We start from the raw sequence: 22321 nt of genomic DNA, 5'->3' as shown, positions 1-22321 counted from the left end.
ACTGAGGTTTTCTGAAGCCAGGCACGGCCTGTTGAAAGCGGCCTGCTTTGGCCGCTCGGTCTGGCGGGGACCCAGGGCACCCACAGAATGGGTGTGGAGTAGCGGGGAGGCCCCGGCCCAGGCCGCCCTCCTGAGCCCCGGGAGACAGCCTGCTGTCAGGGTCTCAGCTGGAGGCAGACGGCCAGCCAGGCTAGCATGATTCAAGGGGAGTTTTCGTTCACAGTGTGGGCAGGTCTGGGGTTCTCTGAGCGTACTTGGGCCTGAAGCAGGTGGGGTGGGAGTGGATCGGGCCCCAGACCAGGAGCCTAGAGCTTCAGATGAGACGCTCGGCAGCCCCCCAGAACTCCAGCTCTGTCTCATCTGCTGGCATCCTCGCCGGAAACCGGGGGCAGGGAGCCCATCGCTTTGCCCAGGTGGGCAGCCTTCTGGGGCACGGAGTGGGTGGGGAGGCTGGAGGGTGGCTGTGCAGGAGGCTGGGAGTGGGAGCCGGGCTGGGGGTCCGACCATTGGGGCTTGGCGGCTCCTGCAGCCCTGCCGTGGGGGGCCCGTGCCTGAGAAGGGGCCGTGGGCAGGGTCGGAGGAGGAGGGGAGCGGCTGGCTGACGTGAGGGCTGTGATGGCGTCAGACTCACGTTAGAGATTTAGATTTTATCCAGAGAGAAAGGAGAAGAAAATCACATGGATGTTTAAGATTCCAGGGTGCTCTGAGTTGTTCCTCGTCTCTGGAGGGAGCCAGGTTGGAGATCGCATTGGCGCCCTAAAATCTTGATCTGATTTTGATCTGATTAAAGCCAAGCGTATTTGTTATTGAACACTTAGAAAACAAAAGTTTAAAGAAGAAAATTAAACAACACCCTTAACCTAACACCCAGAGATGGCTGTAGTTGAGATTTTCCTGTTGAATCGTTTAATTTTGAACAACGAGTCCTTTAAAAGTCCATGAAAATACTCTGAGGTGCGTTTATCTGGTAATAAGACTAACTTTTTAAAACAAACACATGTGAGCAAATATAACTAAATGAGTGTTGTCTCTGGTGACGTGCTCAGCAAACATTCCTCAGCTGCCACCAGCCACAGGCCCCCGCGCACCGTGGGAGGGTCTGCGGGAGGGGGAGGCAGGGCACCGCGTTAGTCTGGGGGGTGAGAACTGTGGGATGCCAAGGAGGCTGTGTGTGCATTTCACCAGGCACACCTGGGACAGTAGATGTTCGAGAACAAATCAATGCATTTTTCTTGACGTCCTAGAGATTCTGAGGCGCTTCGGCAGAAACTCCACTTAATCTGAGTTAATTTTGGGTTCTAACAGAGGGTTCTGATGCTTTTTAAAAACTTTGAAGAATAGTGGACTGTTTGAATACGTGATTTTGTGTTTGGAGTTGCACTGAAAGTTTACAAGCAGCATCAGAAAGCGGCTTTATTACTTTATAGCTGTGTGTGCACGCGTGTGTGTGTGTGTGTGTGTGTGTGTGTGTGTGCGGTTTTCCTTTTTAATGTGAAATGCTGTTACCAAATTGACTACCAACCTTCCGCCAGACTTGTTACCTATGATTTCAGAGTCCCCCCAAACATCAAATCTACCATGAAAGGATGTTTTTGCCTTTAATAAGGATTTTCAAAAGAATATAGGATCTGAAGGCACTTTCAAAAGTGTTTCTCTAAAAACTGTTTTTGAGTAATGATACTATCACTGCAAGAGTGCATAGCCTCTCAAGGCAGTTGCTTTGAAAAAGGCAACAACTATCTGGTTTTGTGGTCTTTGGGTGGGCTTTAAAAAAATCCAGCGTGTTTCACAGCATAGTCATTCCTCGTAAATAGTCATTGCCTCTCTTTGTTGTTTGGCTCATTTATATCTGACTAGAAATTTTGCAGTGATGTCGCCACTCTCTCCCATGCAAGGTCATCGACCTGGTTGACCAGACTTCAGAAAACGCACCTACCACAGTTTCTCCAGACGTGGAAGAGAAGTTCGCTCATGCCCCAGCCAGGCCCGAGGCCCCCGTGGACTCCATGCTCAAGGACATGGCCACCATCATCCTCAGCACCTTCCTGCTCATTGGCTGGGTGGCCTTCATCATCACCTACCCCCTGGTAAAGCTCCACCCCTTCCCTTTCCCCTCCCACGTGCTTCTGAACCTTTGCCCATCACCCGATGTTAGTGAGGTCCAGACAAAGGCGGCAAACAAGCAAATACATTTCTTTTCCCACTTAAAAGTCAATATTGGCTTATCTTCAAAAACATTGTAATTAAAGAGACACTCACTTCTCAGGAAAGGGCAGTTTTGTACCTACATCTTATAGTTTGACTGTAAAAACTGATTTGGAAACCTTGCTTGCAAATCATTTTAAAAACTGTATTTTCTTTTTTTAAGACTACACATAATACATGAAAATCTGGTAGACTTTCCTCCCTTAAAAACTGTCTGTTTAGGGACTTCCCTGGCGGTCTAGTGGTTAAGACTTCGCCTTCCAATGCAGGGGGTGAGGGTTTGATCCATGGTCAGGGAGCTAAGATCCCACATGCCTCACAGCCAAAAAACCAAAACATAAAACAAAAGCAATATAGTAACACATTAAATAAAGACTTTAAAAATGGTCCACATTAAAAAAAAAAAAGAAACCTGCCTGTTAGAGATATCAGATAGAGTGAGAAAGGTGGCACGGTTATTCCTTCGACTTTCTAGTTGGAAATAAGTGGCTAAAATTACATAGTTGAGTAGGTTGTGGGTTGGATAAAATATTCTGGAGGAATATTCTTTCTTTCTTTTTTTTTTTTTTTTTTGGCCTCACCACACAGCTAACAGTATCTTAGTTCCCCAACCAGGGATTGAACCTGGGCCCTCGGCAGTGAGAGCACAGAGTCCTAACCACTGCACCGCCAGGGAATTCCCTGGAGAAATATTCTTTCATCAGGACGCTTGGAGCATTGAAACCTTACCGCCTTAGAACACAAGTGCTCCAAAAGCTCACATCCCCCTGGAGGAATGAGATGACAGGCCCTTTATGGCACTTTTTATTTGTCAAGATGTATCCACCTGCATTGTTTTTTTGTTTTTTTTTTAACCTCACCCAGTTCTTATCTATCCCCTACCCACAAATAAAGAAACTTGACTCTGGGAAGTTAAATAACTTTCCCAAGGTAACTCAGCTAGTAGATGGAATTTCCAGGATTGCAACCCAAGGTGAAAGAAAGAGAGCGAGATCTCTAGAAAACTCCCAGGGGGGTGTTGGCTACACACCCATCCCTGCAGTCACCTTCCCACGCATGGGGTAGTAATTAATAATCACAGGTCGCTGCCACTTCTAACTATGATGGAATGAATTGTACAGACTAAATGAGAAGCGTGTGGGGTGTGGGGAAGGCAGCATGATGAAATGGGAGTGGGACCTCGGCCAGGCTCCCCGTGTTTCAGCCCCGCTCTGCCACATCCTGGCTGTGCAGCTGTGGGCAGATGGCCGGGTGGCCCCGAGCCCCAGTGGCGTCCCCGCCTCTGCACTGCTGGTGATCTGTGCACCAGCCTCTGTCACGTGCACGGCCATGGTAGACAGCGAGCCTGGGTCTTCCCTGTATCCACCGTGCTCTCAGCCACCTGGTACCCATTCTTCCTGTTTGGTTTCACTCTTGCAACAATTCCTGGACTTTTGTGGATTTTTTTTTTTTTTTTTTTTGGCCACACCATGGGGCATGCGGGGTCTTAGTTCCCCAACCAGGGGTTGAACCTGCACCCTCAGCAGTGAGAGCATGGAGTCCTAACCACTGGACCGCCAGGGAATTCCCCCAGACTTTCATAAAAGTCCCGGAATTGTAGAATTGACTGGAACCCCCTCCATCTGGCCCAGCCCTCCACCTCCAGTGGAATCCTTCCTCTGCTGCCCCTGCAGGGCCTCTCCAGTTGGGGGATGGGCTGTACTGGGACGTCTAACTGGCAGGAAAGGCTCCAATCGCTGACCGCGTTCCGCCCCCCGCGGCCTCCTCACTGGTCTCGTCCTGCCCCGTGGGGTCACCTCAAGTGTCCCCTCTTCCTCCGCCGCAGGAGCCTGCCCCGTCCCGCCCGCTTGCGTGCTGGGCACGCGGCTGCACTGACCCGGGTGTGGGTTTCTCTTCCCAGAGCAGACGTCAGCAGCGGCAGCTCCAGCACCAGCAGTTTCAGAAGGAACTGGAGAAGATCCAGCTCCTGCAGCAGCAGCAGCTGCCCTTCCACCCACCTGGAGACGTCGCGGCTCAGGACGCCGAGCTCCTGGACTCGTGCGGCCAGTACTCGGAAAGCTCGGCCACCAGCAGCCCCAGCACGTCCCCCAGAGTCTCCAACCACTCCCTCCACTCCAGCGGCTCCGCCTCCAAGGCCACCACCAGCCCCTTCCCGGAGCAGGATGACGAGGGTAAAGCGAGTTGCCGTTTTGGTGCCGCCTTATCTTTCATTGGAGCACGACCCGAGGACCGTAAAGCCCCATGCCCTTCCTGGGGGTCTCCAGGGGATTATGAAGTGCTGTTCCCAAGGGTTCACCGAGGTCTCACCCCCCACCTCCCGCTCCGGGAGCTGGGCTTCTGCCCCATCCCGAGGCCTCTCCCCCGCAGAGGGGGCCACCGTGGCCCTCCCTCCATCTTGCTGCACAAAGGGCTGAGAGTCGCTGCTGACCAGAGGTGCACTGGCCCTCTGGTTCGAGAGCATCCCTGAGGCCGGCCAGTGGCCACGTGTAAAGGTGCAGCTGTTGATCTGCTTTCATCCGGAAGGTGGGCTCAGGCCGGCGGTCAGGGCCGGTATTCTGAGGGGATTGATGCAGAACCAGTGCAGGAGACCCCAGAGTCCTGAGTCTCAGGCTGGACACTCTGCTACTGGTCTCTCCGTTGCACGCGTCCCCCGGCACTACCTGCATGTTTCCGGTGCAGACCTTTGGGTGGATCTGTAGAGAAACCCTGTCTTCAGGCTTCTGTCCTCACAGTAATGAAAATAAAAGCTGGGACAGAGGGCAGGGGCGGGCGAGGAGGCAGCCCTGGGTATGACTGGGGAGTGGGCCCAACAGCTCCTGCTCGCCAGGGCCCCAGGGGTGTAAAACCTCTGAATCCTCATCCCTCAGTCTGAGCTCAGGAAGCTTGTAGCCACTCTAGCCTCAAGGCTGTTTAGGTTATGTTTGTCCTTTTTTCTGTTCTGTCCCAGATGAGGAAACCAGCATGGTGATGGTTGGGAAAATCTCATTCTGTCCGAAGGACGTCCTGGGCCACGGAGCCGAGGGCACAATTGTGTACCGGTGAGTGGCCTGGAGAGCCCTGAGCCTTCACCACCTCACGTGCAAGCTCCCGTCGGCTCCAGGGGCACAGTGGGGTCATCGCAGTGACCAGATGGAAGAGTTCCCCACAGAGGGAAGTGATGGCCGCGGGGCCGCTGGGTGGTTGGTCAGGGCCCCCCGGGCTGTGAGGCCTTCGAGGCAGCCGCTGCGTCAGGTGGAAGGAGTCCCTCAGGCCCAGGGTTCTCCTGGCGTTTCCACAGCCAACCCCGCTCGCTCCTCGTCCCGCAGTGGCATGTTTGACAACCGCGACGTGGCCGTCAAGAGGATCCTCCCCGAGTGTTTTAGTTTCGCAGACCGTGAGGTCCAGCTGCTGCGAGAGTCGGACGAGCACCCAAACGTGATCCGTTACTTCTGCACCGAGAGGGACCGGCAGTTCCAGTACATCGCCATCGAGCTGTGCGCGGCCACCCTGCAGGAGGTGGGTGGCCCCAGGTCACCGACGGCTCTGCCAGCGCCACCGACGGCTCCCTTCTCCTGGCAGCTCGGGCGCAGTTTTAGGGACTGCCAGTTTATTTTTTAAATTTCTTTTTAGTAACTTTATTGGGGTTACAATACAACGTATTCGTTTTAAATGTACGGTTTGATGCATGCTGACAAGGGTATGTACCCATTTTAACCACCAACAGTGGAAATGTAGAGCACTTTCCTCTCCCCAGATTTAGTTGTGTGGTCCCCTCGGCTGCCTGGGGCAGTCTGTGGTTGCAGTGGGTACCTCTCTCCCTCTTGGCCTCCAGGAAACCTGGTCGGTCCTTCCTCCCATCGCCGGTCAGGGCTGGTGTGGGCTAGGAGGATGCTAGTTGATGACTTGTGTTATTAAGATCATCCATTGAACCCCTTTTGCTCAGTTTCCAGGCTGTGCGACTATTTCAGTATCATTTGGCTTCATTGCAGGCTTACCTGTATGAGGCAGTGAACTTGGGTTTCTTACCCTCTCATTATCTCGTTATAAACTAGTAAGCTGGAGCTTTGTTTGTTTGCTTGTTTAAGTCAGTCTTTCAGGGGAAAAGAAAGTCTGCTGGAAAATACGGATTTGAACGGAGAATATTGTCAGTAAAACTTCCCATTTCTTTGTTAAGATATGATCAAAGAAAACGAGCTGACCCAATACCGAATGTTAATTGAAGCAAAAACCTTCAGGCCGAATTTTTCTAAACAAAATTGAATCACTTGAAAAAAGAGAGAGAGAAAGTATGCTGAGGAGCCAGGTCCTGAGGGCCCTGTGCCGTGACCCAGCCTTCATGTCTCTTGCAGTACGTTGAACAGAAGGACTTTGCCCACCTCGGCCTGGAGCCCATCACCTTGCTGCAGCAGACCACCTCAGGCCTGGCCCACCTGCACTCCCTCAACATCGGTGAGAAGCCTCCCCTTACCAGGCGGGGTGACAGCTTGCTCAGGTGGGCCTTGCCTCTGTCGAAGCTCTTTGCTGCCTCACGGGGTCCCTGTTGTTGAAGAAAGAGAGGACATAACACATGTGAGAGCCAGAACCTTTACAGGCAGCAGCGGGTCTGCTGAGAATCTGAGGAGGGTGCGTCCCCATCGCGGAAGGAGCCCAAGCGTGGGACTAACCTGGAGTTCTGTGTTAGTTCACAGAGACCTGAAGCCACACAACATCCTGCTCTCCATGCCCAGCGCACACGGCAGGATCAAGGCCATGATCTCCGACTTCGGCCTCTGTAAGAAGCTGGCAGTGGGCAGGCACAGCTTCAGCCGCCGCTCAGGGGTGCCCGGCACAGAAGGCTGGATCGCCCCGGAGATGCTGAGCGAAGACTGCAAGGAGAACCCCGTGAGTGTAGGCGTGGCCCTGTGAAAACTGCGGAAGCAGCCTCTTGTTCCTTGGGGAGTCGGAGCCTCCAGGCCCAGGGGGGCGGGCTGGAGCGCTCACTGCCGCAGGGGGACGTTTCTGTAGCGAAGAGCTTCTCCCCCGGCAGCACTCTGCTGGCACTCTAACACTGTCTCCTGTCCAGAGGAATGAAAGGGGTGAATGTAGGCAGTTGTCTGTTTTTTTCCCCCCCTACTCTTCCAATACTTTACCCCCCTACTCTTCCAATACTTTCCCCCCCTATTTTGGGCAACTGGAAAATCAGGACTTGCGTAAGGTGAGCAAACTTCCAGTTTTCGTTCTTTTTTTAATTTGTTTTTGTTTTTCCAGCTTTCTGTTTTGAGAATTTTTAGACATACAGAAAATCGAGAGCAGTGAATACCTCTGTTCCTCTACCTAGATTCAACATTCGTCCATATTTTTCGCTTTCTGTCTGTTCCTGCAACCATTCGAATATGAGTGGCAGGCCTCCCAGCCCTTTACCTTAAATACTTCAGCACATGTCTCCCAAGGACAGGTCCATTCTACCTCCTAACCACCTCCCCGTGCTCACACCTCAGCCATTAATACTGTTTCCACTGATACCTAGTATTCAATCCATATTCAAGTTTCCCCAGTTGTTCACCAAATGTCTCTTATAGAGCTGGTTTCTGTAAACCAGGACCCAATTAGGTGTGTTTATTACATTGCACTTGATTCTGTCTCCTTTCATCAAAACAGTTCTCCCAGCTTTCTTGTCCCACGACAGTGGCTCTTTGCAGAGTCGGGGCACTTCTCTGTAGAATGCCTCACTCGGGATTCGCTCACTCATTTCCTCTTGGTGGTATTTAACTTGCCTGTTCCTTGTATTCCTGTGAACTAGACATAGGTCTAAGGGCTTGACTAGATTCAAGTTAAGTGTTTTTGGTAAGAACAGTCCCAGTCGGGTTGTACCATCACTGCATCCCTAATGGTGATGCCGAGTTGAAGCAGCTGGTGCAGGTGGTGACACTGGCATCTCCCCTTTGTTAGGACTGTGTGCGGCGATACTCTGGCAGAGTGTGAATATCCCATTACCAACAGTCACTCACCTGATGGTTCAGCATCCATTGGTGATCCTTGCCTGAATCACTTCATTCAGTAGAAATTCTACATTTATTAGCTGACATTTTTCTGTAAGGAAGAACTTTATTTTTATTCCTTTTCTCTCTCTCTCTCTCTGGACTCATGGATTTAAAAAAAAGAGCAGTATAATCCATTATAGTCCTTATTTATTTTTGTTTGTTTTGGTTTTGTTCCTATTCCTTTTGATACTCAAATTGTTCCTGTTTGGCCAACAGGAGCCCCTTCACGCTGGCTTCTGCATCCTTTTGCTGAGAACCCAGTCGTGTTTGAGCACCTTGCTTTCTAGCCCAGCAAGACACTGGAGGATTATCTGGCGCTCCCCGATCAGACCTGGATGGGATCCGCCATCCTAAAATAGATTAGATTCAGTGGAGCCTCTTATCCTACTCACTGGGGACCACAGCTGGTCAGTTATTCAAAAAGGTCAGTTACGATGAAGAATCATAAGGAAATACATACACACCTTAAACATTTTATTTTAACTTAAAGTAAGTAATGTGACTCTTAAAGGAAGTCTTTGATGTAAGACAAGATCTTTTTTTTTTGACTTGGGTCCAACTGAATGGAGTTGTTCGTTTCCTCTCTTGCATGAAGCACACTCACATGCCTTCTGTGACTTCTAGATCGAGACTCAGACATTTCAGACCCCTCCTAAGCGATTTGAAAGCAGAATCCTAGCTTTCAGCTATTTATGTCCCGTCGCTTACAGTTGAGTCTCCCACATCTAATTCCGCAGCAGTTTTTGTAGCAACTCCCTCTCATTGAGTCTTTCCAAAGATTCAGCTTACCTCAAACTTGGCGGCCCGTGTATTTTATCAGCTTACGGAGTATTTAAACTGCAAGGACAAGTGGCAGAAATGAGTTTGGGGAAGAACATAACTGAGCCTAGAGATGAGCCCATAGAGTTGGGGGCAGAGGGGCCCAGCATGCGGGACGCAAGCCCCCAGGGGGCAGCGTGAGTGGTGAGGGTGATGGGGAGTCAGGCAGCACGGGCTGCGGAAAACGGAAAACGCGGAGCATTAACGACACAGTCAGTAGGTGAGAAGTGGCCACCAGGTGAGCGCTTCAGTGGTGGTGGACTTGTTCCTCCTGTCCTGAATCTGTCACCCACCTAAGGAACATTCTGGTGAAGTAGAACAAAGATGACTGGGCTCGGGAATAAGACCTGCATCTTGTCCTGGTTTGTCGCTATCCAGCAGTGACCCTGGGCTTGTCGTTGAGCCTTTCTGTCCGTGTCTTCATCTGGGGATGGTGACATTTGCTCTGCTCACTTCACAGGGCTCTTGTGAAGGGTGGGTTTTCTCCAGTGAGGAAGGTGACGAGCTCCTGGCTTTCTCTCGCTAGAGCCTCATGTTGTCTGGTGGAGAATCCGAGTGGTGGGGCCTGACGTGAGGGACCCAAGCCGTGCTCGGGAGCCACCCCAGTGTTACACCCCATGCAGACAAGCTAGACATCATACACGCACATTTCATCTGTAGGCATGCAATGGTTTCACGGGATAAGTGAGATGTGTTATTAGATAACATCAAAGTGAGCTCACTGGAAACTTGTTAAATCATCTTTTTCTGGGACTGTTTTTGAACCAAAAACTTTTATTTTTTGGCCATGCCACGTGGCTTGCGGGATCTTAGTTCCCTGACCAGGGATCAAACCCGCGCCCTCGGCAGTGAAAGTGCAGAGTCCTAACCACTGGCCCACCAGGGTATTCCCACCAAAAACTGTTTTTATTTCGTTTATTAACCCAGTGTTAAGACCTGTCATATGTGGGCGCCTTGCAAGTCCCTGGGGGTACAACAGGGAAGCGAACGCACAGAAATCCCTGCCCACGAGGAGTTCCGTGCCGGTTGGGTGAAGAATAGCTAGCAGCAAGGAGAGAGCGTCCTGTGGGCCGAACACTGGTTTGAGCCACCGTTTTCACGCTTAATGTGTGCACCTAATCTTCACAACAGCCCCACGGGGTCATCCTCATTTCATGGTCACGGATGCTGAGGCACAGGGTGACCAAGGGGCTTCCGAGGGCCAGTAGCAGAGCCAGCGGGCATCCCAGGCACTGGCTCCAGAGCCCAGTTCCCCACTGGGACCTCCAGCGCTCGTGTGGCACCTGCAGGGCGCCCAGCACTGCTCTGAGGCCATCAGAACCGTCAGCCGGTTCTCCCAAGGCACCTTCTAGGTGGAAGAATCAGCAGCAACACCCCCTTCCTCTGCTGCTGAGTTAGGATGAGAATTCTCCCCTGAAGGCCTGTGATGGCCCGCGTTTCTTTCCAGACCTGCACTGTGGACATCTTCTCTGCGGGCTGCGTCTTCTACTACGTGATCTCTGAGGGCAGCCACCCTTTCGGCAAGTCCCTGCAGCGGCAGGCCAACATCCTCCTGGGCGCCTGCAGCCTGGACTGCCTGCACCCCGAGAAGCACGGTGAGCGGGCCGCAGGGCTGGGGGCCTTCGGGAGCGGCCCCTGCGGGCGGGCAGGGGTGGGACCGGCTCTGACTCCCCAGAGGCCCTTCTTTCCAGCTGCTCGCCCTGTGGGCCTCAGTGAACTGACGAGTGGGTCCAGAGCCGGTGGAGGGCTGGATAGGGTGTCCTCGAAGCGCCACCTTCTAAAGCCAAGCAGCTCCCAGGTTCCTTCAGGTCACACGATGACCTGTGTGACCTGGGTAAGGCCCCCCTTGGGGGACCTCTGTTTTCCAGCTTGTGACTCGTGAGGGTTAAATAATCTGAGGTCCCTTCCTGCCCTGACGTCTGGGGAGACGGAAAGGCCATGCTGCATACACTGGGCTCTCGCGTGTGGGCCAGTGGTCAGCGCGTGCGGCCTGGGCTGAGGACAGATGGGCCGGGTCCTCGCTCTCCAGGCACGCAGGTGACAAGTCTTTCTGCCTGACTTCAGGGTTTCCCGCATTATAACTGGCCCGTGACACCCCACTGTTGCCTTTTGAAAAAATTTAAACTATCTTACTGTTTTGCTCATGGATTAATTTTCCTTATTCCCTGGAGACAAAACAGATGAGCATAAAGGCCCAGAATCCCATTATACAGTGATGAATGACGGCTGCTCATACCTTTGTATATATTATTCTGATCATCCATCTAGACGTGTATGCATATTTTTATAAAAATGGGGTTAAATAGTGCATAGTATCTTGCAGCATGCTCGTTTTTGAACTTCATCTTGACTCCCTCTGCGTCCGTCCGCGTTCAGCCAGCACGTCATCGTGGTGGCCCACAGCCCAGCACGTGGAAGCACAATGGTGTCACCCGAGCCTCTGATATCGACTATTTCCAATCACTCTTTTTCACTCACCGCGCGGGGAGGGCTCTCCTTAGCTGAAGTCTCGTGCAAGCTCTTATGTTATTGGATTGAGTTCCTGTCCGTAGAACCTTGAGTCACAGGGCATGCAGGCTGTCAGGGTTTTGGGTATCTGCTTGTGGCTTTAGGCTGGTAATAACGAGTCGCCTGTTTATTTTCCTCCTTTGTAGAAGACGTTATTGCCCGGGAGTTAATAGAGAAGATGATTGCAATGGATCCTCAGAAGCGCCCGTCAGCGAAGCACGTGCTGAAACACCCGTTCTTCTGGAGCCTAGAAAAGCAGCTCCAGTTCTTCCAGGTGGAGACATTTGTTTTCTTTATCAAAAATCTTCATGTAACCTTTCCAGTTTTTTTCCCAGAAACTACAGCAAAGGCCAAAGAATAAAACAAATGACCCCATAATTCCATAACCGAGAGATAACCACAGTTGACATTTTAATATATTTTCTCCATACGGGCAGACCGGGTTTGGCTCCAGACCACCCTGATAAAGCAAATATCGCAATAAAGTGAGTCACATGAACTTTTTGGGTTCCCAGTACATATAAGAGTTCATGTTTACACTATACTGTACTCTAAGTGTGCGATAACATTACGTCTGAGGTCAGGTGTCTTCCAGGGACCTTCAGACTAGCCAGGTCACTTTGTTGTGTGTTTTTTTTTTAAAACGTTATTAACATTTTTTGATTAATGTCCTTTTTATTTATTTATTTATTTATTTATTTGGCTGCACCAGGTCTTAGTTGTGGCACGCAGGTTCCCTAGTCTCAGCATGTGGGTTCTTTAGTTGCGGCATGTGAACTCTTAGTTGTGGCATGCATGTGGGATCTAGTTCCCCGACCAGGGATCGAAGCCGGGCCTCCTGCATTGGGAGCGCAGAGCCTTAGCCACTGGACCACCAGGGAAGTCCCTAGCCAGGTCACTTTGATGATGACAAGATGTAGAGCAGGAATGAAGCTCACACAAAGGGACCTTCACCCCCCCAGGGTTAGGATGTAAACTCTCAGCATCTCTAAGCCACGTGTCTTGCGAACACCCCCGGCTTCCGTCCGCGTCACTAGCTGTACTGACTTTGCAGCTCAGCACCGTGTGCCCCACCGTGTACCCGAGTTGACCGTCAGTCCCCCCGACAAGGCTTTCTTCCCGCAACTGCAAGCTAGACGGTCATCTTCTGACTGACTGACTTCATCTTCGTCAAAGAAAGAAAAGACTATGGGCCCCATGAGGCTGCTTGGTGGACCTGTCTCACTGGCGGGGGCTCAGAGAGGCCCGTGCTCAGGTGCATACCTCGGACCCCGCGCAGGATTTAGATCCAGGGCCGGGGCCTCCAGAGCCCACACTCTTGTCACCAGCTTTTCTCCTCTGAAAGAAGTCTTGGCTTCATCTGTCTTTCCTAATTGTTTGAATGAGGAGTGACAACCCTGCATCAGTCATGGCTCTGAGCATGTCCTGTTCCAGTGGGTACACAAAAGTCACAGGATGCGAATCAAAATGGACCTTTTTTTTTTTTGGTTCATTGATGAATTCGGATTGCACACGTGGCCCTGTGTGGCATGTACGTGTGAAACATGGGCGAGGCACCGCGGGTCTGAGGTGGAGATAGTCCGTGTGGGCCTCTCCTCAGCGAGTGGCAGACGGGGCTGCTCCCGGGGAAGAGGTGATGGACAGAGGAGAAGGCAGGACGCTTGCTGCCCGGCTCTGGGCTGAGGCTCGGGCAGGGGTGGCCGTCCCGGCACTCAGAGTGTCCGTCCTCTGGCTCTCAGAGCCTCTGCGCACTGACTTTTCCCTGTTGCCCTGTCTCCCTCCCAGGACGTGAGTGACCGGATAGAGAAGGAGTCCCTAGACGGCCCGATCGTGAAGCAGCTGGAGCGCGGCGGGCGGGCTGTGGTGAAGATGGACTGGAGGGAGAATATCACAGTCCCCCTGCAGACAGGTGACCTCGCGGCGCCCCTGGGGTCAGTGTTGGTGGAAGCGGTTCAGAAGCAGCAGCTGTTTCTGAGAAGCAGACTTGGAAACGGCAACTCCAGGCCGTTTGGGGCTCCAAACACCGCTTCTGGGATTGAGGCTTCCTGTGGTTTGGATACAGGTCGCGCCGTTGCTCTGACGTGTGTCCCAGTTGTCTCTCAGAGTGACAGGTTAGTGACAGGTGTCATGCTCTCGGCGGTCATTTCTGATCGCAGGTGAGAAAGGGAGGTGGAATTCAGACTAACACTGCCGCCCTGGGGTTCAGTCTGGGGAAACGCTCCTGTCAGCGACAAGAATGGAGTTAGGTCATGATTTGGTCTGATTGCTTGATCCCCAGGAGCCCCAGGAATTGTTTTCTTTCGAAATCTGTTTGTCTGTTACATTGCCTTCCTTGTTTTTTGCCTAGATCTGCGTAAATTCAGAACCTATAAAGGCGGCTCTGTCCGAGATCTCCTCCGGGCCATGAGAAATAAGGTGAGGGCTATGAGCACACGGGGGGCCGGGCGGGGCCGCGGCGCAGCCCCCCTGCTCATATCCCTTCTCTGGGGGTCCTCCAGCCCCCCTGGATGAGGACCTCACAGAGGCTGGGAGGCCTTGGCTGCACAGGAAACACTAGAGGCTGCTTCTTCCCCTGCATGAACTTTCTCTCCAGGGAGGGTGAGGTGGGGACACAGGTCACAGTGCAGCCTCTGCTAGAAGCGGGCTCCCGGGTGCTACATCCTTTGCTGACTTGTTTGGTGCCTGGATCTGCACCGATAAACTCCTTCTGACTGGGCCCTTCCCGCCCGGGGCTGGCCCCGTCCTCCCCGCGCCGGCTGGGCTCCGAGGCCTCCCCCAAGGGTGGGGAAGCGGCACCAGGAGCGGAAGGGTGGTTCCTTTACCCCGCCTAACGGTCGGTCTTCCTTGAGCGAGGGTCTTGCCCGGGTCCCGCGGGCTCCTCTCTGCTGACCGTGGGTCTGTGTCCCCCCCCGTCCCGTCTACAGAAGCACCACTACCGGGAACTGCCCGAGGAGGTGCGGGAGACGCTGGGCCCCCTCCCCGACGGCTTCGTGCGCTACTTCACCTCGCGCTTCCCCCACCTCCTCTCCCACACCTACCGGGCCATGGAGCTGTGCCGCCACGAGAGGCCCTTCCAGCCCTACTACCACGAGCCCCCCGAGCCCCGGCCCCCAGTGACTCCAGACGCCCTCTGAGCCAGGCAGCCTCCGTGCCGGTGGCCCCGCTGGGACCGAGGGCCGGATCTCTACAAGCCACAGCCTGGCGTCTCCTGCCGAGCAGGGAGACCAGGCTCCAAAGCCAAGTGCCTCGAGCTGCCTGCTCTGCAGCCAGCAGGGGAGGATGCTGACCCCGGGAAGTGGGCGACGTGACCCCGCCCCCCGCCCCGACCCACGAGGGAGCTGGGAAGACATTGGCCGTGAAAGCTTGACCATCGGGGGACGGCTGCGAAGGAGGGCCATTCCCAGAGGCAGAGAGGAACACCCTCTGCCTTCTCCTGGATGAACTCGCTTCAGACTCGCATTTCTTTTAAAACTTCCTGTGAGATGCCAGTCTGTGGGCCTTTAAGGAAGAGAGCTGAGGGAACCCTCAGCGGTGCCTACGTGCTGGGCCCGGGAGCATCTCTCTCTTGGACCAGCCGGGCCGAGGTGCACTAAGTGCAGCCTCTGCTAGAAGCAGGGCTCCGGAGGAGAGGGTGCCCAGGAGGAGGAGGACCTTCAGAGGGCGTCACCCCCAGGGATCGGAGATGCCTCACTGATCACAGACGCGCCCACAGGTTCCCAGGTCACTGTAACCAGTGTTTCCTCGGGGGTGGCGAGAGCCTTGAGGGTGGGGACGCGGTGTGGGGAGAGGCCAGCCTGGAACTCTGGAAGGTGAGTCTGTGTCTGCGGGTCTCTCAGAAACAAAGAGGCTGCTGCATTCTGAGACAGCTGTGGCCCAGGGCACGGGTGGCCTGAATGGTGGTCTTTGGTGGAGTCGTGCCCTGGGGCGCTTGGGGATGTTTAGGAGCATTTGGGGGCAAGAGGTGATAAGTCCCCTGGCCTTGAAGGAAAGCAGCTCCGACCCAGGCAGGCACAGGCCTTTGGGACCAGAGGGGAGCAGGCCAGGTGGGACACTCACGGCCCCCCGGGGAGAGCCCTGGCCAGCAGGTAGGCAATGAGGCTGCTCTGTCCCTGGGGCCGGCAGGACGGGCCAGGGGTTAGAGGGCCAAGGCCAGGGTCACCACACACTTTGTGGGCAGGCTTTTATGTTTCTCTTGGCAGATTTTAATAACTTTATATTTTGATCATACTGTAGAAGGCTACATTAGCGTGAGCTAAACTTAACTTGAAGCTTGTGAGGAAGTAATGCAAGATATAGAATACATCTTCTATTTTGTAAGGTACGCAAAGTCCCATCCCCTCCAGAAACAGCGTTCATATGTAGAACATTCTCTAATGCTGACGAGTAAAGCGTTATAGCAACACTGTATACATGTATGAAAGTAATATTCTCTAAATTATGTCAATACCGTGGGGTTTTTTCCCCCTAAAATTAATATAATTTTTAACTTTAGTTTTAGTCAAAAATTCCTCTGTCTTTTTTCTCTACCGAGAGCCTTAGAGGTTAAATGCAATCAGGGTACCATGTAAGGAAGCGTTTTGCATGTACTTTCTCCAGCCAGGGGAATGGATCATTGCAGTTCGGTCCTAGTGAACCCAGAGACTCCACTCAGGAGGAAGAATGTTACTGTCTAGTTTTACTAACTGACAGAGAAATCGCTGTTTCTTCTCCTTGTAAGACGTTTTCTGGTGGTGGATTTGAATGAGGGCCACTCATCAAAAGCGCTCATTCTGCCTTCAGAGAGTTCAGTTCCCTTCCTTTCCTAATGCCTAACGTCACTTTTTTTCCTTTTCTCCTTTAATATTATCCTACATCTTTAAACCTCATCAGTTACCTCATTTAGACCTGGGAGCCCCGGCATCCTTGGTCAGCATCGTGGTGTCTTGTACCACGCTGCCCGTTTTTCACAGCCGGACGGTTTTCTTCTCCCCGCTCTGATGCTCCTGGGCCAGCCCCCTCCCGCGCTGTTCTCCTATGGCGGCTCTGCAGGTCGCTTTGCCGCCGGGCCTGATGGTGAGACAGTACGAGGTGGAGAAGGTGCCACGAGCGATTTAAAGGACCGTCAGCTTCCTGTGTTGGCGGCAGTGGTGGGCGGCGGGGGTGGGGGGGGGGTTGGCGAGGCAGCTGCCTTGCCTCGTGGTCGCTGCTGAATGTTCTCTCTGGGGAGTAGCCAGGTCATTCTCAGCAGCCCAGGGTTTATGTCATCTCTCTGTTTTGGCCCAGCTTGCCTCCAGGACAGCTTTTTAAAAAATTCCTTTTCTGCTTGCAATACTAGTTTTTAACCACCCAACTTTCTCAAACTCATTTATTCAGTGCATTTTATTTGAGCACTTACTATATGAGCTGGGCAGGATATCGCACGCTAGGGACACAGGTGAACAAAATAGGCAAAACCTCGGCTTTCATACGAGCCAGTGATAGAGAGACGGCAGTGAGTAAATATCAGTGCTGCGAGGAAGATGCGGGCGTGGAGAAGGGCGTGCATTTGGGGTTTTCACCCATCAGATCCAGGGTCAGATTGCCTTCTGTCCACCTTCTCTCCGTCACCTTTGGGAACCCAGTCACCAGGTGGCTTGAAAAGGTCTCTTGTGGGCACCATCTGGTTTATCCCATCCTGGTCTCTAGAATTCTGGTTTCCTGTTGTGCTCAGCGCAGCGGGAAGGTGTCTTTCTTTCTCGAAAAGAGGGTTCTGCAGCCTGCCACGTGTCCTGTCACTGCTGAGCTGTTTGATCTTTAGTATGATTCTTGGAAGGCTGTTTGACTTTTTACAAGTACACCATCTTCATCTTTAAGACAGAATTTATTCGCGTCTGTTAGGGATCCCAAGGACACCATAATCTATTTAAATCTTGTGTTGACCCTGGTATTGAATCTGTCTTTGGCACACCTGCCAGAATTCTCATGTTGCTTACTGAGTCCTTTTAACTTCAATTTTTAGAGAGCTCCACCTGTCACTGGGCACCAGAGCGTCTGCACTCTTGGGAATCATTGGTGTTACATGATAAGTCGCTAAACCACCTGGTGGCTGATGTATAAAATCCCAGATGCAAAGGTCCCCTCCCACCTCCCCCTCACTCAGTGCAAGAGCCGTCATAGGCTCTTCCCAGGGAGACATTATTCCGCCCCATTACATGTATTTCAGTGGAAGAGCCACAGGTTAGCGGGTCCAGCAAAGTGTTTCCTTCCCACCAACTGGAGAAGAAAGGTCCTTATCAGAGCTCGCCCTGATCCTTTGGGGGAGGTTTTGTGTGAACGCAATTCATTTATCACCGCAGTGAAAGAGATGAACTGGTGGTTGATCTGACCTCGAAGGTGTGGGGGGCCTTTGGGTTGCAGGGCTTTGTCCTCTTGGCCACTTTCTTCTCTGAAGTTGGACTGTGGCCAGGCTTGGATTTCCCAGGGCTGTTCTCACTGTGCATCTCTGTTCATCGGATCCTCAGCCTTGAAGTCCTCCAGGAAGGTGGGCTGGTTCCGTTTTCACAGCCTTCTGTGCGGGAAGACAGAGCACAGCACACCCGTAAGGAGCCTCTTTAAATTCTCTTTAGCTTTCTCTCTGCTCATTTAGCTTCTGAAATCCCTCTTCCTCGTATTTTCCAGTGTTTCTTTTCCTTGGCCACCCTTCACCATCCTGGAGTAGTTGTTTCAGTTGACTGTGGTCTGGCGCGTTGGCCTTGCCTGGAAGAAAGTCGCCAGGTGTCCTGTACAGATGAGCCAGAATTCCGCCTTCCAGTGTTGGACCCGTTATCCTTTAAACCAAAGTGTCTACTCTTCCTGTACTTGGTTTTCTTTATGAAACAGTGATTTCCACGAGTAACAGGTCCCGATTTTTTTTATCGGCACTTAAATCCTCTCTGTATTCATTGGAAAACCACAAAGACAGCATCTGCGACGAGCCTACCCCCTAGAGCAGCCTTAACCAACACTTCCAGCCAAAGTCCCCACCCCACTCGCCTCACCCTGTGCTCTTGAGTGTGTGGCGGGTACAGTATTCCTTTTCAGTGTCCCAGAAGCTGTGACGGGGGAGTCCCCGCTTTACCTAGAAAGCATTACCAGTCAACTCTGCAGCATTCGCAGATGCAAACCTTATGTAGTGTTCTTTTTTGCAATGACCTATTTATTTAACCTATTTATATTTATTTAATTTTTACTCTGAAGTGTATCCAGTGACAATTGCACTTGCTTAAAGCACATCAGATTTGCTTTGGACAACACCCCTGACCATTTTAAAACTGGAAAAGGAAAAGTTATACTGTATCCTTCCACAGGATGGACGCCTTATAGTAGTTTTGTCATTAAAGGATAAATAATTTGGTTGGGGTAAAAATGTTAATTTTTAAGTGATTTTTTTTTTTTTTTGAATTCTGTGCCATTGTGTCTTCTCTGTGGACAGTTAATTGTTTGATGGGTCTGTGTTAATTGTGTGATACAATCCTCTGTGGAACCTAAAATCCTCTTTTTAGCTTAATATTTTATAAACTGCCAGATTGTACAATTTTTATGTGTATTTTTAAAGCTTGATGATGTGAGGGTATCTAAGTTAAACGGCCTATTTTTGTACCTCCTGTACAGTTTTATAATTCTGCGGATTGATAATGGCACCTTATGTTGAGCCAACCACAAATAAAAGTAGTTTTAGATTTGGAAGCCAGCTCCATCTTCTTAAAGACTTGACCACCACTCTCAGACCAGGGTGTCGTTCTTGGCTGTCTTCCTGGGTAGGAGTCTGGCTGGTGAAGCGGGAGCAATGGGCTTAGCGGGTGGGAGGATGGATGGGAGGGTTGTATTTGTTTACTTGCTGGTGTTCATGGCAGGGTCCGGGGGCTGGAGAGTCCTCCTTCGTTTCTGTGGGCAAAGCTTCCTTGAAACACTGCAGGAAGTCCCCCGAAGTATTGATTTGGGCTGAATTCCAGGAAGGTGGCCATGTTGGGACAGACATGCCTCCTGATGAGGCAGGGTTTGGGGCAGGTGTGAATAGGTTATAGGACCAGGAAATCCGCAAGGGGAAAAACACCAGGGAGGTAACTCAGCCAACACAGCTACGGGAAAGCCACGACCTGTGCGTGTCAGAAGCACATAAGACATCCGCCCAGACGCCAAGGAATGAGCTCAGCAGCCAGTCTGCTGGATTTTAGGGTCCTGCCAACATGCTGTCACCTTCTCTTACCCCATCCACTCTGGTGAAATCAGAGGAGGCTCTGCTTTCTCTTGCACCGCCAGGAAGGGGCTGCTCACAGGAGGACCCCGAGGGCCCACCGGCCGCAGGACGGCGTAGCAGGGGCTCTGCGTGGAGGCTGGTTCCCTGTGCTCTGCCAGCCAGCATCCCATCCCCCCACTCCCCACTCCCCACCCCCACCCAGTGGGCACCAGGAGTGCGCCTGAGAGCCATGGACACACCCTCTGTCCGAAGCGCTGGTCCTTGGATGCAGCCAAAACCAAGGGCGCACGCGGGGCTTCAGGACCCTGTTGGCACCTGCTGGCTGCTTCCTGTTGCTTGATGGCAGCAGAGACAGCTCTTGGGTTCCCCGCAGAGCTATTAAGCCAGGGCTGGGATCGTGTCCTGGACTGGCTAGTAGCACCCTCAGCTGCCCCTGAGAACAGGGAGAGGTGCGGGCCCTCAGGAGGGAGGCCAGCAGGTGGTCAGGCCAGGGCCACAGTCTCAGGGCACTGAGGTAGGGTGTGTCGCTTTCATGCTGAGTCAGTGTAGGGCTGGGAAGAGGATTTTTTTTCTGAGTGTTTTTGTTATTAAATTTACGTGCAGATATACCCAACTGTATTCCATCAGTGAATGCACCTATTTGTACTATCTTTCTATGTTTGTCCCATCTCTCTCATGATGTGTGCTAGACCCATGCCTTAGCTTCACGAGACCGTAACAGCCAACATCACAGCCCAGGCTGCTTGCCCTTCCCGCGGGGCTGGGCACTGCACTGGGGCGTCTGTGCCCCAGTGGCTGGTGGGCCTCATTCCTCTCTCCCTGCAGACCAGTATTTCCCCAAGATCAAGAACATTTAAATGAAATTAGAACATTCTTTAACACCATACACAAAAACAAGCTCAAAATGGATTAAAGACCTAAATGTAAGGCCAGATACTGTAAAACTCATAGAGGAAAACATAGGCAGAACACTCTCTGACATAAATCACAGCAGTATCTTTTTCAGTCCATCTCCCAGAGTAATGGAAATAAAAACAAAAATAAACAAATGGGACCTAATGAAACTGAAAAGCTTTTGCACAGCAAAGGAAACCATAAACAAAACGAAAAGACAACCCACAGAATGGGAGAAAATATTCACAAATGATGCGACCGACAAGGGATTAGTCTCCAAAATTTACAATCGGCTCATGCGGCTTAATATCATCAAAACAAAGAACATTTAACATCCTTCACTTTGGTGAGAGACTGCCTAGACCCTTTGCCGAGGCCAAAAACCAGGTCATGAGCCCGTGTCTGGGCCAGTGAACTGTGGGCAGAGGAGCAGGGCTGGTGAGACCATGGCAGCCCCTGGGGTTCCCAGGGAAAGTTTCCTGAAACAGGAGGGGCAGGGCAGGCAAGAGAGCAACTGTGTAAATAAACTTGGCCTCTGAGAGGGCTGGCAGGTGAGCCCAGTAAATACTCTTCCCTGCCCCCTCCTCCCTGAGCCTCTCCAAATCCACCTTCCCCTGCCCAGCCTGCCTCAGTGATTTGGATGAAGCCACAGAAATACGCTCAGCAAGTTTGCTAGCAGGCAACGCAAAGCTAGAAAGAGTAACTAATCACCAAGATGATACATGACCCAATTAGGAGTCCAGAAGATATCGGGAAACCGGAATGCTGAGCCCAAACAAAGGTGATGGGAAATCCATCAGACCTTGACATTGATGATGGGGCTGGAGGTGGAGGGCAGGGCCATGAGGGGCCTGGAAACTGTTGGGGACATTTTTTTTTTTTTTTAAGATTTTTTTGATGTGGACCATTTTTAAAGTCTTTATTGAATTTGTTAGAGTATTGCTTCTGGGTTTTTTGTTTTTTTTTTTTTAATGTTTTCTTTTTTTGGCCCTGAGGCACGTGGGATCTTAGTTCCCCTACCAGAGATCGAACCCGCACCCCCTGCATTGGAAGGCGAAGTCTTAACCTCTGGACCGACAGGGAAGTCCCGTCACAGACATTTGAAGACACAGGAGTTTGGCCTAGAGAGACGTGGGGGCAGCTGGTGGGCGCTCGGATGTCTGTTGTGTGATGAGAAGCAGGCTTTGCCGTCTTGCTCCAGAGGGTCTGAGCTGGAAGAGGGGGAGGAGGGTCCCCGACAGCAGATCCCAGCTCCAGGAAGGAGGGCTGCCTAACAGCTTGAGCCGCCCAGCAGGGCCAAAGGAGGATTGCAAGTGAGCGAGTGGAGGAATCCAAGAGAGGGGAAGGGCCTCACCCTGAACAGACGAGGGGAATTCTTCTTTGGGTCAGAGGTTGAACTCGGGTCCCTTCCAAATAAGCATCTGTGCCTGAGGCCCACCCCTCCCTGTTATGAGTTCCTGGAAAAGGGCTGCCCAGTGGATGTGAATCACAGGAAGTGGGGAGGGGAGGCGCCCAGCAAGAACTGTTCACGATGGGGTGGGGTGGGGTGGCCATGCTCCAGGATTCTCCAGGGGCGTCCGCTGCTCCAGATGAGGTGCACTGAGAGGTGGCTGGTACCAGGTGAGAGACCCAAGGGCCACAGCTGACGCGTCGAGGACAACTTCCCTAAGTTTGTAACTTAAGAATACTAGTTCCAAGGGAG

General features: G+C 52.2%; 1 protein-coding gene across 3 annotated transcripts in view; it reads left to right on the top strand.

The window, feature by feature from the left end:
* ERN1 (endoplasmic reticulum to nucleus signaling 1) overlaps positions 1-19214 on the top strand; it is a 98122-nt gene extending 78908 nt beyond the window's left edge. For 2 of the 3 annotated variants that reach the window (XM_057536981.1, XM_057536982.1), the window contains exons 13-23: positions 1896-2087; positions 4106-4376; positions 5153-5243; positions 5511-5700; positions 6534-6633; positions 6866-7065; positions 10471-10618; positions 11678-11805; positions 13317-13440; positions 13879-13946; positions 14456-16655. In XM_057536981.1, coding sequence (XP_057392964.1) covers positions 1896-2087; positions 4106-4376; positions 5153-5243; positions 5511-5700; positions 6534-6633; positions 6866-7065; positions 10471-10618; positions 11678-11805; positions 13317-13440; positions 13879-13946; positions 14456-14665 — 1722 coding nt within the window. In that variant the 3' untranslated portion in view covers positions 14666-16655. Of the gene's footprint in view, positions 1-1895; positions 2088-4105; positions 4377-5152; positions 5244-5510; positions 5701-6533; positions 6634-6865; positions 7066-10470; positions 10619-11677; positions 11806-13316; positions 13441-13878; positions 13947-14455; positions 16656-18167 lie in introns of those variants that run through there. The other variant, XR_009006441.1, reaches the window with a different exon arrangement.
* The last annotated feature ends 3107 nt before the right edge of the window (positions 19215-22321 follow it).

Source organism: Balaenoptera acutorostrata, chromosome 20 (genome assembly GCF_949987535.1).
Source record: "Balaenoptera acutorostrata chromosome 20, mBalAcu1.1, whole genome shotgun sequence".
Classification (NCBI taxonomy): domain Eukaryota; kingdom Metazoa; phylum Chordata; class Mammalia; order Artiodactyla; family Balaenopteridae; genus Balaenoptera; species Balaenoptera acutorostrata.
This window is presented reverse-complemented; position numbering and strand designations above follow the sequence as displayed.